At 42.7% G+C, this 22,670-nt stretch overlaps 1 protein-coding gene across 1 annotated transcript in view; it reads left to right on the top strand.

The window, feature by feature from the left end:
• The window catches only part of EPHA4 (EPH receptor A4), a 104,319-nt gene that overhangs the window by 26,367 nt on the left and 55,282 nt on the right, over nt 1-22,670 (top strand). The window contains exon 4 of the mRNA XM_053951474.1: nt 14,863-15,018. Coding sequence (XP_053807449.1) covers nt 14,863-15,018 — 156 coding nt within the window. The remainder of the gene's footprint in view (nt 1-14,862; nt 15,019-22,670) is intronic.

Below are 22,670 nucleotides of genomic sequence, written 5' to 3' on the forward strand. Positions count from 1 at the left end.
AATGTTGGCAAAAGTGATCCATATGGGTCTTATAAAAGATTGCTTATTTCCCATGATGGGTTGGGTACAACTGCAAAAATAGCCTGAAGTGTCTCACTCACAAAACCTAAGCAAATGCATAAGAATAAAATATAGGAAAAATCTCATTCTCCTCTCTTCCCTCAGTTGGTTGCTGATCTCATGTATTTGGGGCTCTGCCTGGCACAGTGCAGATTTACTAATCCATTAGTGGCTGCTGTTTGGCTGCACCTCCACATAGGAAAATTATGTCTAGAAAATAAACTTGGCACATCAGACACGCCATAACTAAATCATTGCAGCCAGCACATTTCCTCCTGTTCTGCTTAACTGCCTCAAGTTTTGATTATGTACAAATTTAATGGTTTGGTTCTGCTAGAAAATCTGGGGTTTGTTTATTTAAATTTATATTTCTTAATGAATGCATGCAAGAGAAAGCGCTAAGTAATTACAAGTGAGGAACATGGAAAACTGCTATGCTGAGCTGAACATTAGTTTTGGAAAGTACAGGCTCTCCTATGGTTTTTTAATAGTCTAATAAAAATTTTGGTAAACGAGTGACAAAGTGCTTGCAAATTCAAGCAGATGGTGATCCCTGAAGGACTCCTTGCTGGAGCAACCTAACAAATCCTCTGGGAACTCAGTTTTGGTGGTTGAAGGCAGAGTGCAATAAGCCTTCTGTGGGGTGGCCACAGGTGGACAGTAGGGCTGCTCTAGAGGATTATCCGTCTGTAGTTGTAGGGTGCCTCACTGTATAAAACTCGACAGTCAGAGGAACACCAGGAAGCCAATGAAATTTTGCAAGGTGTTTCTATTTCCGGAAGACCCTACTGGTAGCTGACAGAGGCAGAGAGAAAAAGGGGGAAAAAAAAAATCCGTTTCTGCCTCAGCTCTTCTGTCTTGGCTGAAGGCGGGAGTGGAGGTTACTCTGTGTGACTTTGAGATCTCTTGAAAAATGAGAAATGTGTGCTGAAAACAGATTGTCCTGCATACCCAAGCAAATTTGTTTAACTTCTGTAAGATCACCATGTCAAAAGTGTTTTAAAACCTCGCTCTCCTAAGCTATCTTAGATACAATTGGGATGTTGGTGATAGCATTTTGTTAATTGTTGAGGCAAAATTAAGTCTTGATATAGTTTAGTGAGAGTAGATAAAGTAGTGCTCATAAGAGCTCTGAGCTGATAGCTTATCATATCAGGAAGAGTGTGAGGTGATCGGGGCGGACGTGAGTCACGCGCCAGCTCCAGCCTTGCCACCACATTTCTTTGCTGGGCTAAATTTCTGTGGCCTGGACTGAAGTCAGTTGTGCTTTTGGCCATTTCTAAATAGCTCCATGGTTACCACAATTAATTTCTTTATTATCTTGCACTAATTTACATATTGTGTAGATATTTGAATAAATAGCTCTATCGTGTCAACCATGGGGGCCTCTGAGCCAAAATGGAATTTTATTGTTGAGTTTATTTGCCAGTAGTTTTGTTGGAGACAGATGCTTTTCCAGATTAAGAAGCAAAACTGTTTTGTCACTTTCTCCTAATTAGCAGCTGTACGACATCCAGCAGGAATTCGAAGGGAAGCTTTCCTTCTTGTGTGTCACCGTTGCTGGAGTGAAGGCTCTGTGGACTGGGCTGTGTCCTGACCTGTATCCCAGCCTGGGGACTGTGTGTGCCCTCTGGGTACCTGCTGTGGTGACCAGGGCTGCAGGAGGTTTGGGGCAATGTGACAAAGCCCTGCTAGTGATGGGGTTGGCATCCTGGGACCTGTATGGAGAGAGGGAAGAAAACTCCTCATGAGCACTAGCTGACATTAACCCAGTCACCTGAGAAGTCTTCATTTGCTTTAGCAGCTGGCTCAGCTGTGGGTTCATTCCTCATGCTGGAGCTGGTCTTGAAACTGTGTTATCATGCCATGGTTGGTGCCTCCTGCAGTGCCCAGAGCGTGAGCTCCATCTCCCACAGGAGCAGCAGGCACCTCCACCATGTAGGCTTTCAGCCACTGTGGCTTTGCTCTGGTACAGGTGGATTCACACTCCAGATGCTTCCCCTGGAGCAAGTCAGAGGGCCCTGCCATCCTCTTGTAATTCATCATTTCTCCTGCTCACTGGTGTGTCTACTGAGAGCCTCCCTGGAGCTGCCTGGCAAGTACTAAGCTGGGACAGAAGAGACCTAGCACAGCTATTTTTGGTCATGCCTGACATTGGCTTCTTTCCCCCAGGACTTTATTTAATTTACCTTCTCATAAAAAGGGAGACTTTCTGCAGGACCCTTGAAGAGTTCTTAAAGCATTCATTAAATGTCTGCCGCTGTAAAAACCCCTACGTTAAAGTTTTACCAGGTGATGTGTCCATTGCACAACTGGGCCAAATCCTGTACTGGAGCAGCAGCTGTGCTGTAAATCTCTGGGTTGCCTGGACCTGGAAGATGGATGGGCAGAGCTCTGATTTAAAGATACCAAAGATCTTATGAATTCAGAATAGTAGAGGATTTAAAAGCTGAGTCCAGCTCAAATTGTAATTCTTCTTGTCCAGAACCCCCAGCAGCCACTCATAAAACTGGTCTCTCTTTGGCTGTTCTTTTTCTGAACCTCTTGCTTGCTGGGGCTGTGACAGCAGGTCCTCCAAACCAGCCTCTGCACATCAAGTGCCTTTCCCTCACTCTGCAGGGATGTGCGAGGATGAAAAGAGGCACGCTGTGCAGGCTTGGGGGTGACATCTGCTCTGTGCAGAGCAAGTGCTGGTGAACCAGAGTGGTGGGAAGCATTCTGAATGCACCTGAATGGGGTCAGCAGTGAGAGCTGCTTTCCTTCTCCTTCTGGATTGCTGCAGTGCCACTCCTGGGCATATCCTTCAGAATGTCATGATAAACAACCTCACAGGGGTTCTGCTGTGCTGGTGTTTCTGTTGGTGACCTAACAGACTCTGCTTCAGAGCTATTTTCTCCTGAGGTAATTCCCTGTCTTGCTTTTATTTATTGGTGATAAAAGACTATCACAGATAAATAGGCATGTTCTCACTTGACTTGATAACTTACATGGCATTGCTGAAGGTGATTTACAATTTATACATGGAAAGGATTTGCTGATCTCATTAATAACTTTCCAAACATCTAGATAAACACGCTATTGCTCTGAATCAAATGAGCATGAAACAGCCAAGGTATTCACCTGCAAGGGCTTCTGGCACTCTGCTCTTTCCCAGACAACAGAAGTTTGACAAAAGAATGTGGGAACTGCCAAAACGCGTTTCTCCTCACAGCCACCCAATCACCCTAAGGTGGGAGATTTCAGCTATTCTTGCTAAATTATTCTTTTCTATTGGAAGGCTTGTTGACAGGAGAAGATTCCTAGCTCTTTGATTTTTAAATTGGGGCTGTATTTCACATCTCTGAGACTGCAGCCCATGCAGGCATTTTGCTGCATCCTCTTGAATGTCCTACCAAAACCTGAGATGCAAAAGAGCGGGTGAACAATCTCTACAAGCTTCCTCCGTCAAGGCTGTAAAAGGAGAGTTGAGACAGCCCTGGGTATTCCCTGCTGAGCAAGGCTGTTGCCATGATTTGTTTCATCAGAAATAATCACCTCCTCTTGTTTTATAGGCATCTTGTTATCTGGAGATCTCCAAGTGCTCTATTGCTTAATTAAACCTCACAACAGCTTTTAGGTGTACGTATTGTGAATCTTATTGCCACTTCCTAAATGGATAAACTGAGGCAGGGACATTGAAGCATACACTTTGGATGTTTGTGTAGTTACCCTTTTCAATTTAGGGGACCCAAAGGAGCAGCCCTGCTTTCTCTTCCTCTGCTCCCTGCTTCTTTCATTCCATTAACTCCTGTGAGAGGGTTTTCCATAACACAGGAATCTGCCATGATCTGTAGAGAGATGAGCTGGAAGTTAGCGAGCAGACGGTGAGACCAGACCAGCTGGGAGGAAAATGAATGATATTTCCTCTCTAAGACAGTGATACACACTGCTGTGTCCATGAATGCCAGAGGCATGTCAGGCAAGCTGTTCTCAGCCTCTGTGGCAGAGCCAGGAGTTGCACCTGTCTTGGTCTCCCGTGTAGCTGTGAGATTGCCCCTCATTGAGAAGCTTCAGGCTGTAAGGGAGAACAAGTGTGGGTGAATAGCTTCCAGATAGCTCCTGGCATGTTTGGGGGTTTGTAGGTTAGCCCAGTGAGAGGCAAATCTCCTTCCCTGGAGATACTCAGAAGTGGTCTGGACACAGTCCTGAGTAATGTGCTCTACAGAGCCCTGCTTGAGCAGACAGGTTGGAGAACCTTCAGTGGTCCCTTCCAACCTTACCCATCCTGTGAAACTTTGGCTTGATTTTCACATGTAGGAGAGAGTTGGGGGAGACAAAAGGCATGTAGGGAAATCCTGGGTGGTTTGAGTCTTCCTCTTCCTCTTTCAGAACCTCTTTGTAGTGAATGCCACATTTAAACAAGAGCAGAGCTGCATGTGCCTCAATTCCAACACTTCTGAAAAGGTGGGATCTGTGTAGAACAGAGAAACATGCAGCTTGAGCAGATTTAGGGAGAAAAGGACAAACAATTGAGCTGCTGTTTTCCTCTTGCTGAAGTTGAACTTTGTGCTAAATTTTGCATTGGTAATGAACTAAAAGTGGTCATGTGCTCCAAATAGCAAAGGGCAAAGAAGAGAGAAGCAACTCATCAATGTATGACCCTCTCTAAAGTGTTGAGGGTAATCAAGTGTGAAGTACTTAATGGATCATGATTTGCATGCCACTATTTTGATTGATGTACTACTTAGTAGAGGTTTGATAGTTTTTTACAGTGGGGTTGATGGGAGTCTCTCAGAAGCAAAGGTATTTAAAAGATGTGTAGATGTGGCACCTAGGGACATGGCTTGGTGGTGGACTTGGCAGGGCAGAGTTAGCAGTTGGACTCAGTTTTTTCCCAAACTAAATGACTCTGTAAGCACCTTGTCTATTTTCTTTAGTGCTGGGGAGAGCCAAAGCAGTGGTTTTTTGAAGTCATTGTGTTCCATGCATCTTTGTTAAACAGTCAAAAATAGTACAGAGTTGTTATCTTGCATAGACCCGGATCTCACCAGAACTGTCTATATTTAGGCATCTTCCAAAACCTTTGTGTCAAGCAATTCTCTGGGGAGACCAAAATAGGTTTTTTTTTTCCTCGTTGTTTATATATAATGTTGTACAGCCATCTAGAGAGGATGTGATGATTAAACCATATTAAGACATCTTGCTATAGCTCTGGAGATAGGAGGCTTAATTGTGTACCAGGCTGCTCACAGTTAAAGCAAGAATAAAAAAAGCCCAGAAAAACACTGTAGTTGTTAGTTTGCTGGCATGATGTGGCTCCATCACACTCATGATACAATTTCAAACAGTAGCAGAAAACATTACAGCTATGCCGGGTTCTGCTGTGGAGTGAAATTCCACTTGCACAAAAGAGACAGCATTAAGGGATTTAAGGGCAGGATCAATCCTCAAATTCTTCACAATAGACAATTTGTTAAGGAGTATTAATGTAATAATTATTTCAGCCAACTTGCAATGTCTCAATAACCTGTATAAAATACAAGCACCTTTAAAATAACGGGGTATAATGTATTAGGTGCTTACATTATGAGTACAATCTTTGCAAAGTCCAGGACCCTGAGCTGATGCTTGTGTTAGGACCAAATAGACATTTTAAACAGTAATGTTAGAGCTCTGTGGTGGGCCTTTCTGTCTCAAAGTGCTCAAGCTGATGCTGTGCTCTAGCACAGGCTTATCTAACTTTGGAGGTTTAATTGCCTTTCTACAGAGCTGTTAAGATTTAGGAGATGAGAGATAATCCCAGGCTGGCTGGACAGTGCTTTTGAGATACAGATCTCTGTTCTCATCAGTGCTTTTACACCACTGGGGAGAGAAGCTTGTAAGCAGGTCTCCTGACAAGAGGATTAGGGCTTGTTAATGTGGAGATTCAGGCCAATTAATCAGCTTTCACTAGAGTATATAATAAAATTTCAGTAGGGATTTTCTTTCTCCCTGTAAAATGTAGTTGCTAAAGAAGAAAAATCACGATTTTCTGTTTTGTTTTTTTATAAAAAAACCCACCTTATTATCTTAGGTTGGCTTGAAAATCTGTCAGTTTTGTGATTCTCCTTGTGCTGCTTCTGTTCAAGGGAATCCATCAACTTGTTTTTCTAATTGAGTAATTATTTGAAACTGATTAGTTGACATCCCTTAAATCTCACAGCTTGTATAAAGGTGATTAAACTTTCAAAGTTAGATGAAGTCTGTGATAGAGCAAAGTGACAGCCTGAGCACTCTGAAGAGCAGAACATCTGAACTCTTGGCTCAGAGCAGTGTTTTAAAGATGCCCTTAGCACTCGGGTCAGTGTGCTGGCTGTGTTGGTGCTCTGCTCCCAAAAAGGACAGGGCTGCTGCAGCGCTGTTTCCGAGCAGAGGCGCTTTATCATACCGGGGCATCTGTTCGTTGTTGAAATACTTTCTAAAAGTAAAAATGCAAACAGTGACCTGCCAAGTCCCCAGTTCAGTAACACATTTCTCCTCCTCAAAGCACTTAAATGTGAAGTTGTGTGTGCTTTTAGTGCTCTGCTGCCTGGAAGGAAGGGGCAGGTCCCTGTGCCACTGTGCAGGCACAGTGTCCCCAATGCTTCCTGCTGGTGGCCGTCAGCAGCTTCGCTGCCGCTGCCAGTCCTAGCAAATATCTTCCTGTAGAGAGCAGAGCAGGTTGGGATTTTCTTTCCTCGTGGAAAGTGCTGACTTCTCACTGAGAAAGGGTGTTCGTTTTGTTTTGGTTTTTGGGGTTTTTTTGGTTTTTTTTTTTTTTTTTTTTTTTTTGCCTTTTTTTTTTTTTGTGGTTATTTTCAGTCACAATCTTTTTTCACCTAGTCCTTGAATTTTTAGCTTTCTATTTTTATATTAATTTCAGACAAAAACCCAATGCAGCAAGTGTTCTGTCCAGGGGCTGATTTTCCTTGGTGAGATTTTTCAGCTGTTCCCCCCTCTGGTGCAGGGCTGGAAGCTTTGTGTGCTGGCGGGGTTGACAGAGCTGATGTGAGATCAGGGCGCTGTCAAAGACCAGGAGTGAGCATGATGTGGGAAATGTCAGTCTTATCCCCAGCTATTCCCTTCAACTTCCACAGCTGTAGCAGAGAAGAGGGTTGCATAGATAAGCTATTGTTACTATTAATACATAGAAATGTGAGCTTTTCAAATTTGTATATTTCTAAGAAGAGGTTTTTTTAGCAGTTGTGATCTATCAGCTATGTAGCAAAGATAAGAATAATTCCTAATAATTTTTAAGAATAAAAGCTAATTTTCCATCTTTGACTTTTCTATGTATGTACTTATTAAACCTAATATATTAATTGCATATGTTTAATTTTTTAGTTTATGAATTTGACTATCTAGTTTCTTTAGAAAAAAGAGACTGATGAAGCAGATTTAAGCTTTTGAAATGATTGTGTTATCAGCATAATTATATTTCTTTTGCACGAAGTACAAGTTGATTTGTAATATTTCTGTAGAGCACAAGCAAAGTGCTTCTCTGTGTAAAACACAGGAGAACTGATGCTGCTGAGGAGTGGCACTCCAAACCCACAAGCCCTATCCCTGCAGAGAGGATTTGGCAGTGTGGCCATGCCAGCGGTGCCGTGGGTCTGTGCCCATGGTGTGCAGTGCCCAAGTGCACAGCAAAAACATCTGGCAATTGGCTCTGAAGGCAGTGCAAAGAAAATGATACCCAGGTGAACAGGACCTCCTTGGCTGGGATTAATAGGCCATTCTGGTTCTTGTATCATACACCTGGGAGTTTTGTTAGTGCCTGTAGCTCTCTCTTGAACAGATTGCCGTGTCAGATGTCCAGTCCTGTTGTGCTTGTGCCCTTTGCTGAGCTGGAGACTTCATTTTTCATGGTTTGATTCCCTGTATTTCATGTATATTAAAAAAAAAAATTGAAAGCTCTGGAATTCAGGTCAGAAGATTTTGGCTTGTTCAGGAATTTTATCAGCAGGGCAGTGAAGAAGCTCATATGGGCTGGTGGGTTTTAAAGGACAAGCTGCTGCAAGCACATGCACAGCAGCTGCAGAAGGTAAAGGGGGTGTTGCAGAAGGCCAAGGTGGATTGGGCAGGGAGCCCTTGGCACAGCTCAGACACACAAGAGAAGCACCCAGGAGGATTCTGGAGTCTAGCCATTGCCTGAGGATGCAGAGGAGGTGTTGGGAAAGCCAAAGCTTGGCTGGAGTTTGTCTGGTGTGGGACATGAAGGACACCAAGGACACCTGCTCCTGCAGGCACAATGAGGAAGGCTGAGGAAAACACAGTCCCAGTACTCAGCAGGGGAGGAGACCTAGTGACCAAGGACATGGCAGAGGTAGTGAATGCCTTTTTGTCTTGGCTTTCACCGGCACTGTTGACTGCTGGCCCTCCAGGTCCACCAGAGTCTGTCAAAGTGAAGTGTTACAGGAGAGGACTGAGTACAGAGGAACTTAAGTGAAGTGGACCTGATGGGATGTGCCTGATGGTGCAGCAGGATTTGGCTGATGTCAGTGCCCTGCCATTCCCTGCTGTCTTTAACAGGCTGTGGCAATGGGCACCTTGCAGTGAGTGCCTCATCCCTTTCCCTCCTGAGGATTCAGTGAGAGACTTTGGACGGTGATGGTGGTTTGTTTCCACACCAAAGATCGATCTTGCTCCTCACTTCTTGAACTGAAGTAGGCAACTGACTTTCTAGTCGCCCATGAGCCAAATAAAAATCTGCCACTGTTCAATGTCTCCATGGATGCACAGTCAGGCAAGGTACTCTTAGATTTACCAAAGGTGTTTGTTTGAGTCCTGCTGTGACTGGCATCATGGGATCAGTCCCTAGCCTTAAATCAGCAAACCACAGCACTAGCAGCAGACCTGTAGCCAAGGAAGCTATACTGGAGAAAAAGCATCCAAAGATATTTAATTTTTTTTTATGATTGTTCAGATTGGGTGTGTGAAAAGTTCCTCCACTTGGTTTATGCTGCAGCTTTGCAAAGGAGGTCTGAGTGCTTAACCTACTAGGGTTAAGCATATACAGGTCCAGTGGCTTGGATGCTCAGAGTTTGGATTTCAAATCATACTACATTAATGTTCCAGGGTCCCTTTATTTCTGTTTTGAGCTTCCTGAGTTTTTACCCAATCATGGAGTAAAAGTGTTCTGCAGTCAAACAGTCTAGACTCTTCCCCAGTGGGATTTTTGTGTTTCCTTGTGCCACTCATGCATCGAAAATACATGCTTAGTGCGTAGAAATACTGGTTTTCTCATCAGAGATATGAGCTAAAGATGGGGAGCTCCTTTTTATGTGTAGCAATAGTACAGTCATTATGAACAGGAGGCAAAGATCTTACAATGTGAACATCAAAGGAATCTGACGTTATTTGGAAAGAGCATTTGGTATATCACATCACATTCTACAACTTGACTTTTAAGAAATGCTCAAGAGAAAGCTTTTTTTTTTTTTCCCTCCTGCTTGGCTTCTAAGGATCTTTATTTATCACCCTCAGGGGTATTACAGTGAGTAATTAGATTGGACCAGGAGAATGACTTAATTTTACAAGAAACTCATTAATTCATCCTATTTTAAATCTTCTCATTTCACCCCAAACTCAATTATGCTTGTAGTGGCAATGATCTGGAAAGACATTGTCTTGTAGGTATCAGGGGGGCCACTGGGACTGCTGGGGTATTCATGTCGGGGAGACAAGGGTGACTCCCTTTCTTTGACTTTTAGGTCAAAAGACCTGGTTGCTGGGACAGCTTGACAATTAGAAAACCCTGATGAGCATTTGGAAGTAAAACAGCTGTACAATAATGGAGGGGTTCATGGTGCGGGGCAGAAAGCTCATCAAAAGAGACTATCCAAACAATTGAGTTCTATAATTAACACACAAAAATCTGTTCAGAAATGGTAATAACAGTAAAAGTAAGATAAGAAGATGCTGCCTTCTTATGTGGCAGATGTAGTTTTGTTATGATGTGAGAGAGAAAATCCATCCTCTTGAAGTCTAAGAACAACACTGAAGGGGAAAAGTAAAAGTAACTTTTTGTTCCTAAGGGTGCAGTTAAAATGTGAGCTCAAAATATTTCCAGGGAGAAGAGCTGTAGAAAAAGCAACCAGTGATGAAACACATCAAATGTGCTATCAAAGTATTGTTCAACTCTTTAAACACAAATTTCTTTCTCACTGAAAAATATAAATGTGACATTGAAATATCTCTTACTAAGTTATTTGCCTTGTCCTTCATTTCAAGAGTACTATTTTGGAGTCTTTCTTTAAAGTTGGCTACAATCATTGACTTAAAAGTAGTTTTCCCTCTTCTGTTGTGTGCAGAGAGAGATTTGATTCAAAATTGCTTCTCAAGGAATTTTGAAGTTTTCTTGAGTATGTAGCTAACATATTTTTCTGCTTCAAGAAAGGGAACTGGAATGCATAGCTTCTGACAATTGCACTGATTGCACAAGTTTTAGCAGCATTGCTCGCTTGCCTGTGATAATAAATGTTCTTGGGGGTACAGAGGATTCCTTTTGGGCAGGAGGGTGCAGCAGGAGCATGGTTTGGTTGTGGTCCTGTTCTGTTTGAGGGCCCTTTCCTTGTGGGGAGAGCTCAACCTTTGGCTCAGGGCTCTGCAGCCAGTGCTGCTGGCCTGTGCAGGACTGCATCCCATGGGGCTTCTGTGAATGAGCACTTCACAACATCTGTCACATTTGCTTCTAATATCAGTTTATTGACTTAACTAGATTTACTTGAAAAAAACCACGTTTCTGTGCTTGTTTTTCTCTCTAGTCACTTTATGAGGCCCTAATCAGAAATCAGTATTTTCTTGGTTACAATCCTCTTCAGCAGAGGCTGAGGCTTCAAGCAGGATTTCTCCTGGCCTTGGTCCCTGGTGTCCAGGGCTGCTGCCAGAGCTCCTGCCCAGCAGTTTTCAGCTCGGGGCTGGCCCTCTTGGGCTTTCCCCATCCCATCACTGCTCAGATCCCTGCCAGGCTCAGGCGTGTCTCCCATCTCAGCCTCCAGGCACTGCCAGAGCCTCTGCCTGGAGCTCCCTGAGATGTTTTTAAGATGCGCACTGCATTTTTAATGGTTTAGGAACTTGTCAGAAAAGAGGTTGGGATTATTTCTTTATCTACCCCTTTGCAAACATTACGCGATTTTTAATTTATTTTCAAAGGAGTATTAGGTGTGTCAAGCCTTTTCCGAACTCGGAAGGAATTATTGCCATTTCCACAAGATAAAGGAACAATTTAAGAGCACGTACGGGGGATTTTTTTTAAAAGCAACTCTAAATTTGAAAGAATAATTTCCCTAAATATTTCCCCTTCCCCCAGTAAAAAACCCCAAGAACATAGCTTGTTTAAAAATAGTTAAAACCAATTTAATACATGTATTTTGTTGTAGCAGTGTTTAAAAAGAATGTGATTAGAGCCCCATCCACTATGAGATGAGTTTTTAAATTCTGAAATTGTTGTCTGAAATTTTCTAGTAGAAAATTCAGCATTTGGAGAGACCAAGCAAGCAGACTTTGCAGCCCACACACGTGTTCTTTCTCTTTTTTTTTGAAGAATCTTTAAGTCTGAAAATCAGGTTTTAATGTGAAAACAGAGTAGGAAAAACAGCTTGAGAAAATTTACATCTAGATTTGACTGAAGTTCCATAATTCTTCAGAGTAATTTTTGCAGTTTTGACATGCATCACTCTGATATATTTGGAAAAAAGAAGGAAAAAGCATGTAATAATGACCAGCAATGTTTGCCAGATCTTGTCTTGCTTTAAGAGAAATAGAAATCAAATAGATTTTAATATTATGACTCAAAGACATCAGCATGATTATTTCAAGCTGATGCCTATTTAAATTAATGTGATTTGTTCTGAGGAAAAACTGTGAACTGAAAATATTTTTGTTTGAGAATTTCCTTTGAATGTGGTGCAGCCGATTGTAACCGTGTTACACTTGGGGGTGACCTGAATGTGAGAAAAACTTTTTGCTCCTTTAAAAAACAAAAAGAAACCTCACAGAAAGAACTAATTAAGGCAAAGCTAAGAAACTGAACTCAAAGTTTGCATTGCACATGTGAACTAATCTTTTTACAAAGGCATCTTTCGAAAACTGTGTAAGAACTCCATTCATGCTGGGTCTCACCCAGCAAATCCTTCCTAGAAAAGCAGCTGCGTGAAGATTTGTCATGAGCAAGCAATAAAGACTTCCAGGGAATGAGTTCTGTACAGGCTTCTTGTTTGCCTACTAAATCATTACCCTTCAAAAAAAAGTCCATCTGTAGTTGTAATAGGTGTGTCAGCAGCACTTCATGCTAAGAACAGCTTTTACAGGATTAGGTTTGAGTTTTTAAGTGGCGCTACCATGGAGCTCTTGGGGGCAAAGAACTCCTGGTTTAATGCAGCACATTCTCTAATGCCCTTTTATGTCTGTTATGAAATGTAGTGAATCTCTGAGCACACAAAAATGAAGAAAACGGTCTTCAGGAGTAGTTGATTTTTGAAGCAAAATGGCTGTGTGTGCTTTAGGAGCAGCCAGTGTGTTTGGAGAGCTTTCTTCAGGTCTTGAAATATTAATGATCTTGGCTTAATATAGTAGAAAACAAAATACAGTGCATGAAACGAGGGGGAAAAAATCCTTGAGTTAGAGTGTTGACCTTGCAGTACCCACTGAATACATCTATTCCCTTTTAAACCATGGAGTATGAAAAGACAGGGAGGAATGGTCACAAAAATCTTTACCTACGACATTTTCTTGTCTGTCTAGAAGCTATAGCCCAAATAGGATTTTCAGCCTTGAGCTAGATTGTTGAATAGATAAGTATTTTAATACCCCAAATATGCTAAAGATAATCATTAAACATCTCACTGTTTAATGTGGATTGTGATGTTCATATTAAGAGTAATATTAGACTTTACATGTTTAGTATTAAAATGGTGAATAATAGAAAGAATTTTGTGGATAAAAGCAGTCAGCTTGGTTTCTTTTGTATTCTGTTTTTCAATGCCTTGTCTTTATATATGTGGCAGCAAAATCCTTCCCGTGGGTGTCTCTCCTGGTCATACACAGACTTAGGCATATTTCTCATCTGTGCTGTGGCAGTGCAAACCAGGAGTAATATCTAAGACCAGCATCTGCCACTTGACTGCTGCTGTTGTTAAACTCAGGACACATAGTGATACAGCAACTTGCTCACCAGATAGTGCAAATAATATATATAAAGAAAGAAGGATTATTTTCCTTGTTTGTTTGTTTTGCTGGGCAATTCTCATCCCAGGAAGAATAAACAGTTTTCCAGGTGTTGCCTTTGCATTCCGCCAGTGCCTAGCTGATGGGTTAGATGTGGTGGGTTTGAATTTGTGTTCAGGGACAAAAAAAAAAAAAAAAAAAACAACCAAAAAAAAGTTGTTCCTGATGTGGGCAGGCTGGGTTTAACCCCTGTAGTTCTCCCTACCAGAGCTGTAGCTGCTGATTTTAATGGAAACCCCAAGGCTTTTTGAAACGTGGCCAAAACACACCTTGCAAGTCGAACCTTATCTAAAACCACGATGCATGTGAGCTCTGGAAGCGTAAATCTCAGTCACTTGAGCAATGTGTTTTCCCAAGGTCCTCTGGTCCTGTGACAGCCCCAGCAAGTGACACCGGGCTGATCTCCCAGTGCTCTCACAGATGGCTTGTGGCACATTGTAAAGTCAGGACTTGTTAAGGGCATTTCATAAATGGCTTTGGCTAATAAGAATGAAGTAACTTGCTCTTTTATAAACCTGTTACTAATATCCCTCTCCATTTCCCACTGGAGGGCTTCATAAGAGAAGCAGGGAAAGAGTGAGGGAAGGTTGAAACAGCAAGAGCGAGCCCTGGCTGTGCAGGGGTTTATGCCCTCCCAACAGGAGCCTGTGTGTAGCAGGGGAACCCTAAAGGTAGTGTAGGTGATAAATGACAAGATGTGGGAGTGAGTCACACAGTAAATACTTGGAACAGCCTTTCTTTTTTACTGATTTGCATGCCTGGGAATTTTCTCTCTTCTCTGCAGTGCTAAAAGCCAGTGCTGGTGATGGTGGGCTTTTTTCTCTAGCCAAGGGAGAAATTTCCAGGATGACATACCTGTTAGCCACCATGAAAATGTGTTATTAATGATGCTAATGAGTTTTTTCCAAATGATGTAAAAGTTGCCTTTTGTGTAAGTCCTGCTTTTATGAAGCTGATGTCACCGAAAGCTTGCCAACTGCACGTGGGCCCGGGTGGCAGTGGTGCAGTTACTGCTGTGCCCCAGCTTTGAGCAGGGGAGAGCATTGCTGATCTCCTCCCTTGGGGAGAAAGAGCCAAATGAATTCTGCCTTGCCAGGAGGGAGACGTGCCATTTCCGGGCATGTTGGGTTCCTGTCCCACTCCCTCTTAAAAATTGGCAGTGTCTGACTGTCAGCTGCCATTCCTTAAGTGGTCATAAAATAAACCAATTGCACTCCTTTTGTCATGTTCTGTGTGTGTGTGGGGTGCAGGTGGACATGGGTTAAGCCACATGCAACTCCACAGTTAGCTCAAAGAGGCAGCTGATTTTCTGGCAGTGTCAACAGAAGAGTATATTATTTTTTTTGCCATCTCGAAGCCAGCTTTTAAAATGGCTTCTTGTTGGAATTAGAAATCAGTATCCCCTGATGTAGGACTACTCATTAAGAGTGTGATGATTGTTAATTCTTCACCTGGGTCTAAGAGGACATCATTAGATCTCTTTGAAATGTCTCCTGCCTTGATTTTGAATGAGTAAGCTAGCAATTTATGATCACAGCCCGGGCCAGTAACACTCTCCCTTCCTGTTCCTCCATCTAGCTTGCAAAATCGGATACTACAAGGCTCTCTCGACAGATGCTGCTTGTGCCAAATGCCCGCCCCACAGCTACTCCATCTGGGAAGGCTCCACGTCCTGCACCTGCGATCGCGGCTTTTTCCGAGCCGAAAACGATGCTGCCTCCATGCCCTGCACTCGTAAGTTGGTCTTTGAACAATCTCCTGCCCCTTTTATCACCCATTTCTTCTCTATGTCTCTAAAAAGCTTCTGACAGCAGCGTTCAGTAGCTCTTCTGGCCCTGTGCAGATGCAGTTTGCATTGTGGTCACACTTCTGAGTGACAGTGTTAGTTCTCAGCTCTCAGTTCCTAATGGTGGCATGGTTGTGCTGACCCTTGTGAATTTGCAGTATAAATAAATCAGGAGACACAGTCACAAAAGAGGGACTTGCACACCTTAGTAACATGGGTAGTAGTAAAATACAGGCCTCAGTTCCAGTCTGAGCACCTGGCTAATACAGCACATCACCTTTCATATCTTTAAATATGAATATTCGTAGAAATTGTGAAAGCTTTCCTTGTAATTGTATGACCTCAGGTAAACAGGCAATATTTATAATCTCATTATATTTCTAATTTGGTTGAAATATAGCTGGTGATCCTTTGGAACCTAAGTGTTCATCTAAAAGGGGTGGTAATAATAAATCTTAAACTTTAATCAAACAACCACTCAATGCATGGTTTATTTTATCCCGTGTAGGTAAATACATCATGTGCAGCAAATGGAATTTGCTTTAGTTCCACCAAAATGCCTTCATCAGGGAGAAGGAGAGATGCACTGAGCACAGTCACAGGGTTGCTAGATAAACTCCTTGTCCTGTTTTGGTTAATGGCTCATGCAGTCAAAGACCTGGGATTCTAGGCATGTCCTGGTGTTAAAATTGTGATCATCTAGTTCTTTGGTTTTCACTTTCTTAGGAGCAGAGCAGTTTGAAACAGTAAGTGAAAGGGCTGTATTTTACCAGGGGGATATCCATGTGTGGCATTCCCTGAAAGCTATTGGAAGTGTTTCCAGATTTTTGGAGTTCAGCTGTATATTTATGTAGAGAGTGTGTATGTGTGGGTGAGTGAGGAAAGGCCGAGATATTTATTTTGTAACGTTTTAATATATAGAGAATTAATTTTGTGAGAGATGACTCACATTTATTTAAACCTTAATTTCTCCCTTACAAGGCAGAAACAGAGCATGTCCGTAACTAAGTTAGCACTCATCCCTTCCCCACACCCCCTTGATTCCAGCTGTTCTCCAGCGATTTCCTTCTTTTCAGCAGTGAGTTTTGCTGGGTGGTGGTTGAGGAGGCCAGGACATAGCCAAGAGCAGCTGCTTTTGCTTAGTAGGAAGCAGAGTGGTGCATATATCCCTTGCCAAGTATTGACTGGGAATGGAGTCTAACTGTATTGTGAAACCTTGTCTAAATGGGCAAGAACATGCTTTCTATAATATAATTTACACTACCAGATCTAAAACGTGACCAGTTTGATAGGAAAAATGTCTTTCTGCAACAACAAAACTATTGTTTGGAATGTTCACCCTAAATAACATTATACCAACAAAAGAGTTTCAAAGCCCTGGTCCTTGTGAATGATATCTTGACCAAATTGAAATCAAATTAGTAATCAACTGGTTGAATTTAAATGGGCACATGCAGTTAGGGAAGTATGAGGAGAGAGCAAAACATTTCCAGATGGGGAAATTGTAAGCAAATGATATGTATGTTTGCTGGTATTGCAAAATGTACCCCTGCAAGCTTAGCCCTTTTTGTCAAGTCTTGGGACTGCTGCAGGCACTCTTCCCCATTCCTGTCTTGGCAGGTCAGACAAAGCTGAAGTTCCCGATCCTGGTCTTTTACCCCAAAAATACAGAGAGGAAAAGAGAAAAGGCAAAGGCTGTGGTGTTGGCCTCAGTCTTCATCTCTGCAGTGGCCCAGGAGGGCTCTGCAGGCAGAGGCAAGCCAGCAGCACAATCCTTGCTCTTGGAAAACAGGCCTGTCTCTGGAGGCCCTGTTCCATAGCTTTGAATTTTCCTGTAGCTGAAGGGCTTCTTTTGCTGTGATGCAAGGTGAAGGATGACACAGGAGTTGTTCCTGCGCTGGCCTGTGGGCAGCTGTGCTCCCCCAGCCCTGCTGAGCCCGTCTCTGAGCCCGGCCTCGGCCGTGCTGGGAGGGTGCTGCCCGCCCGGGCGCGAGCGCAGCCCTGCCCGCCGAGCCGTGCGCGGGCCCGCGGGCTCCTCCTTGGCCACGCTCCCCCTCTCAGTGGCCCTGGGCCCGTGTATCTGAGGCAAGTGACAGCGTTCAGAGGGCCCCTGCTGAAGGAGGACCCTTCAGAAGAAGGTCCCCGTTTGTCTGACTTTCCTGACAAGAGGTGTAGACAGAAGGGAGCGTAAACATCAAAGGTGCTTTCAGGTGGATTCTGACTGTAATCAGTTCTTACCAGTTGGTTAAACCAGGTGACAAACCCAATTCCCTTGTGCTGACAGCCATAATAATCAGGCACCTTCTTTGTTCATTATGCTCTCTTTAACTCTGGTATTCTCATTCAGGCCTGCATTTAGTAATCGCTCAGTGTGACGGCACACTAATGAAGAAATAAAACAGTATCTGAGATCCATTCTTCTAGCAAAAAGATAGACTCTGCTCCACTGGCTTGTAAAATCAGGTTTCTGTTCACTTGGAGAACTATTAGACCAGGTGAATAAAAGTAACATTGGATAATTTGGAAAGAACAGCTGGAATGGACTGTGGATTGATCCCTTCTTTATTATTCCTAACCACTTTTTAAGATGAAGAACTTCAGCCTTCTTAAGATGTGTTTTTGTAAAGCTTTGACCCTTGGCTATTGATTTCCTTTAGTAGTAAACTGGCTGGCCTTGTCATTTATCTTGCCTTCTAGGCTGGGGGAGGAAGACTGTTAGGACTTTCCATTAGCCTGATTGTGCTAGTGGATGAAAGGGAATAAGAGAATTCCCCTTCCTTTCCTTTCTTGCAATTAAGTAACAAAAGCAGTATCTACTTCCTGTTGTGCTGGCCAGGAGAGGTGCTCCAAAGTTTTATCCTTCCATAACACTACTCTCTGACATTGCCATCCCTTGCTGAGCTGTAAAAACTGTGTCTAACCTCAGGTAAGACAGGCATCAGGCTCCTAAACAAGTTACTCAAACTCTGGTTTTTGTAGTCTGCTCTATTTCGGCATTTCAGCTCTGCTAGAGTGAGTGATTATGTCTGGTGTAATGTTTGTGCAAGGAAGAGCACAATGTGGCAGTGTGGGTGTAGAGGTAGAGGAGTGGGCTGTGTCAAAGGCCAGGCAGAGACCCTGACATAGACGTGTTTACTGGTGCATCCTTCCCCTCAAACCTGCCTCCTGGGGGTAATCGTCAACGTGTCTGTCACCACCAAGGGGCAGAGCCAGCCTGGATCTGCCGCTTTGGCCAAACTTGGGAATTCAGACTTTGAGCTCTGAAGCACAGTGGATTTGTCAGCTGTGTGCTTGGGCATGGAGATGGGATGATTGACTTGTAATACACCTGAGCCCAAACCGCCTTTCCCTTTCGGAAGCATTGCAAAAGTAATGTCAAGGCAACTCTACAGGCCTTCATTATATTTCAGTACTTGCAGAGAGGTAGGGTCTTTCATAAGGTTAGCAATGTAATGGAGAATAAATTGCCTTACCCACACATGAATCCATGAGGCAGGAAAACAAATCAGTCTCAATCATGGCCCTTGTCCCTGAATTCCCTTCTCTGTAAGGAGATATCCTGTGAATTGCAGCCTGGTGCAGGCAGGTGCAGTTCCCACCCAAATTAATGTGTGTTGTTCCTGCGTCCCCACCATTAATGAGTTGGGTTCTCTAACTCTTAACAAACAATGCTCACATTATGACCGAGAAGGGGACGGTTTTGTATTGTTTATGTTGTCTGTTCAATTCAAATTATTAATGATTTTTAATTGGGAGCCCTTTACAAAAGAGAGATTACCATCATGGACTGTCCAGCTTGAAATCTGCCTCAGTAAATGACCCTGAATAATTTAGTCAGTTGTGTCACCCAAACAGGGACTGATGGATTGATTGATATTTTGTCATGGCCTGAAATATTTCAAAAACAGTTGCATTTAAGACAGTTTATACCAGAGAAGCTTGGAGATAATAAGAGTAGATGTAGTGAGATGCAAGAGAAGAGTGCCTGCTTTAAAAGGACTTTCTCCAGTCTAGGTTATCAAGAAACTGAATAGCCTGACTTCAAACAGCAAACATCACTTACTTGTCTTTACATTCCCCTCTTCTAATTGAATTTAGTGCAGTGCTGTATTTCCTTCAGAAAGTATATTGTTTTTAAATTACCATTTCAGTGCTATTACTCAAGGCTCCTGCTTCTAATGCTTTCTGACAGTTATCAGCATAATGAACCATAATGAAATGATGAGCAATCTACAGTGGAAACTCAATGTGAATTCCACTAGAGCTCTGTGACTGTGTTGTTAAAATTTGAATGCACATTAAAATAACACTGTCCTTATTTGTTTCCAAGGTCAAGGCTTTAAAAAAGGTTTGAAAGGTCTAAACAGTTCAATTTTGTTAATGTTGCAGTCTTTTATATACCCTTAACTCAATCTTGTGTTACTTTTAACGTATCTCAGAGATAAATATTTGACCTGCATTTTCAAAAAAGAGTGAATTTACCTACCTAATAACTGTGGCTGCAAATGAGTAATTACATAGGAGCTGATTATTTGAGCACATGTTTATAATGATTGCTTAGACTATAAACAATATAAATAAGCAAATGTGCTTTTTCCTTCAACTGAACTTGTTCCTTTTCTAAGTTTCCAGTCAGATGTGGATTATCGCCATTGTGGCTGCTAGGAAAAAGGAAAGCACACCACACAGTCGTGCTGGCTACTGCATTGTAGGTGGCTTTGCACCGGCTTTGCCACACTTCCACACTTGTGCTGGCATTACTGCAGTCCTCTGCTGTTGAAGCCTGTTCTCTGTAGTATGAGGTATATGCCAGTAGAGCCTCTGATCTTCAGAATTTAAATTTATGACATAATAACTCTTCCACATCTTTATATATATATATCTGCAACTTCAGTAAATGATTTTGTTCTCAAAACATCCTATGATATTGTTTATTATGTAAATAGTACATATAGTACATACGAATGCCTTTTAAGCTGTAGTACAGCAGTTACAAGAGCAGAGGGAACAGTGGGTAGGCTGTAAGGAGTGAATGATTTTTCTTCTCCACGTAGGCTGGGAAAATGGACCATCCATCGCTGCATCGCTGCCAGACTGAGAGAAAGGGATTGTGAGTGATGGGAATCTCAAAGGAGAAAGCTGTCTCTCCTTGTGTGTGGTGACAGGCTGAAGGAATTGAATAAAAAGGGGAGTGGTTATGGCTTGAAGAGAAGAGATGGGAGTAATTTGACAGTGTGTGTTTATAATCAGTAGACTTGAAATCATCACTCCTTTAAATACAGCAACTGTTTATTAGCTGTCTTCTGATTTTCTGGCCAGAGCCTTAAATTAACATTTACTCAATTAAATGGGGGCTTTGATTTGGTTAGTCAGGACCCAGTTCTGTAGAGTTGTTGAAGTAAATTAGAGGGCAAAGAAATTCAGCAGATGGGCCAATTACAGAACAGCTTATTTTTCTGGTTGGATTTCTTTCCTGTCAGACTGTCAGATAACTTTCTGGTTTCCGCAGTGGAATTCTTTTTATCTCGAAAGAGTGAGTGAACACGGGTGGTATTGTCTGCAGTAGAGTAGATGTGATAACATGGCTCAGCATACATGACAATGCAAAATGTTCTTATATGGCAGTTCTTGGAAGAGAAGCCTAGACTCCAAAGGAGTGGTACCTGTGAGCATCAGTTTTCCCACACCTCTGCCAGTGGTAACTGTACCTCTTTGCTTAACTTCTTTAGCCTCTTTAGGAGAGGAGCTATTAGTTGGATTGTTCTGTGGGTGAAAGGAACAAAGCCTATTGTGAAGCTGGTAACTGGGTTACTTCTGGCAAGTAAATAGGAAATCATACATTCCAGTGAAATGGGCATTTTGTCACTGGCACTGGTCCAGCATCCCTGGCTTGGCAGAACTCCTGCTGAAGTCAAAGGAATCTTGCCCAAGTAAATAAATGAAGAATTGTTTACCAAATCATTTGCCTTATTATAACCCAGTTGTAAAGCTAACTATGCACAGAGAGGCGAGAGGGTGGAAATGGAGCAGATTACTGGTATTTTAAGTGACTGCTGCATCTTGTGGTCTGTTGGCTTTGGTCTCGCCAGTTGTAAAACACATAATCTGTGATGATAAATGGTCAGGAATAGCCAGGCAGGCAAGAAGTGAGGGTTGTCCGAGCTGCCTTTGCTTGTGTAAATTAGCCCACAACAACAGGGGACCTGTCCACAACTGGTGAAAGAAGCAATTAGTGGCAGCAACATGCACAGCTGTCTCGGGAAAGTGGGGGCTTTATTTGCAAGCTTAAATGTACAGGACCCAGGTATTTACTGTGTGTTAGAACTTTTCTTTCAGATGGTTAGAGATCAACAACAAAGGCGTATCTGAAGGGCATCAGAGCTCACATGCTGAAGCATCGACAGCTCCACTGCTGTACAGGTTCAATAAAACCTTATGAGTTGGAAAAAGGAGGCCATAGTGCTTCCTTTTGAACACTGTGCCTGGCACAGCTTTGCCAGACGTTTTCGTCAGTGAACTTAAGGTGTTTAAAGACATTGATTATTTAAAAAATAGTAAACTCTCTATTTCACGCTCAGCCCTGCCCCCAGGGAGATGATTCTAGGGTCATGATGAAATTAAAGAGCATTGATTGGAGTTGTTAAAAGCCATCCATACAGTACCATCGTGGTGAGGCCTTGCTGGGAGAGCAGCAGTGTGACTCTGTGGGTGAGGCTGGCAACACGACCAACAGCCTAGCAGAGCCCTGGTGCTGCCTCTGTGCCTGAGCCAGCCCTTTCAAAGGCACCTGGTGTACTTCCACTGGCATCTCACTGCTCTCTGCAGATAGGCTCCAAAGATCTTTGGAAGCGTTCATTGTATGGATCCTTTTTTTTTTTTTTTTTTGCACCTCTTTATTTGGTCTCTTTATTCTTGCTGTGTTACACACAAAAGCTGGCTCTCAGATCTTGTACAGCAGATGTGCTAAACTTTTCCCTGCTTCTGACAGAGCATTTCTAGTCAGGTTTTCTTGCTATTAGGCAGTCGGATGCTTGCTCCCAGGTGCCTGCTGCTCCTTTAACTTATCAAAGACTTTGCTGCTCCTCTGTAGTGCAGCCAAGGCCAAGCTGCCGATTCAAAACAGGCCAGTTCATCCTGGGCTCCTTTTAAACCACATTGCATCATAGCAACCTTCCCTGTTGTATGAATCTTGTTTATTATGTAGCAAATTAGCTCAAGATTTCTGAATACCCTGAGTTCCCTTTGAAATCAGGGCAGATGAAGAGGGTCAGCGTCTCTAGAGCAGGCTCATAAAGACGATCCTTTTGTCAGTCCTGGTCCAAAGCCCATTGAGGCCTGCTGGTCTGCCTGATTGACTTTGATTAGCAAACACCCATAGCTGACACACAGTATTTTTGCAGGGCTTTCACAGTTTTAGGGTGAAGTTAGAAAGCTTCAAACTGTAGCAGGTTATTGTATTATTTTGAATAAAGTATTTAAATATTTTTTTGTTTGTTAAAATAATTTTGAATCTTTATCAAGCTACGGTCTGCTTTTGCTGCCTTAAAAAAGTAGTGATATTTTCTTCAAGGAGAGTACGGGAATGGTTAAAGAAGATTAA

The sequence above is a fragment of the Vidua chalybeata genome, chromosome 10 (genome assembly GCF_026979565.1).
Source record: "Vidua chalybeata isolate OUT-0048 chromosome 10, bVidCha1 merged haplotype, whole genome shotgun sequence".
Classification (NCBI taxonomy): Eukaryota; Metazoa; Chordata; class Aves; order Passeriformes; family Viduidae; genus Vidua; species Vidua chalybeata.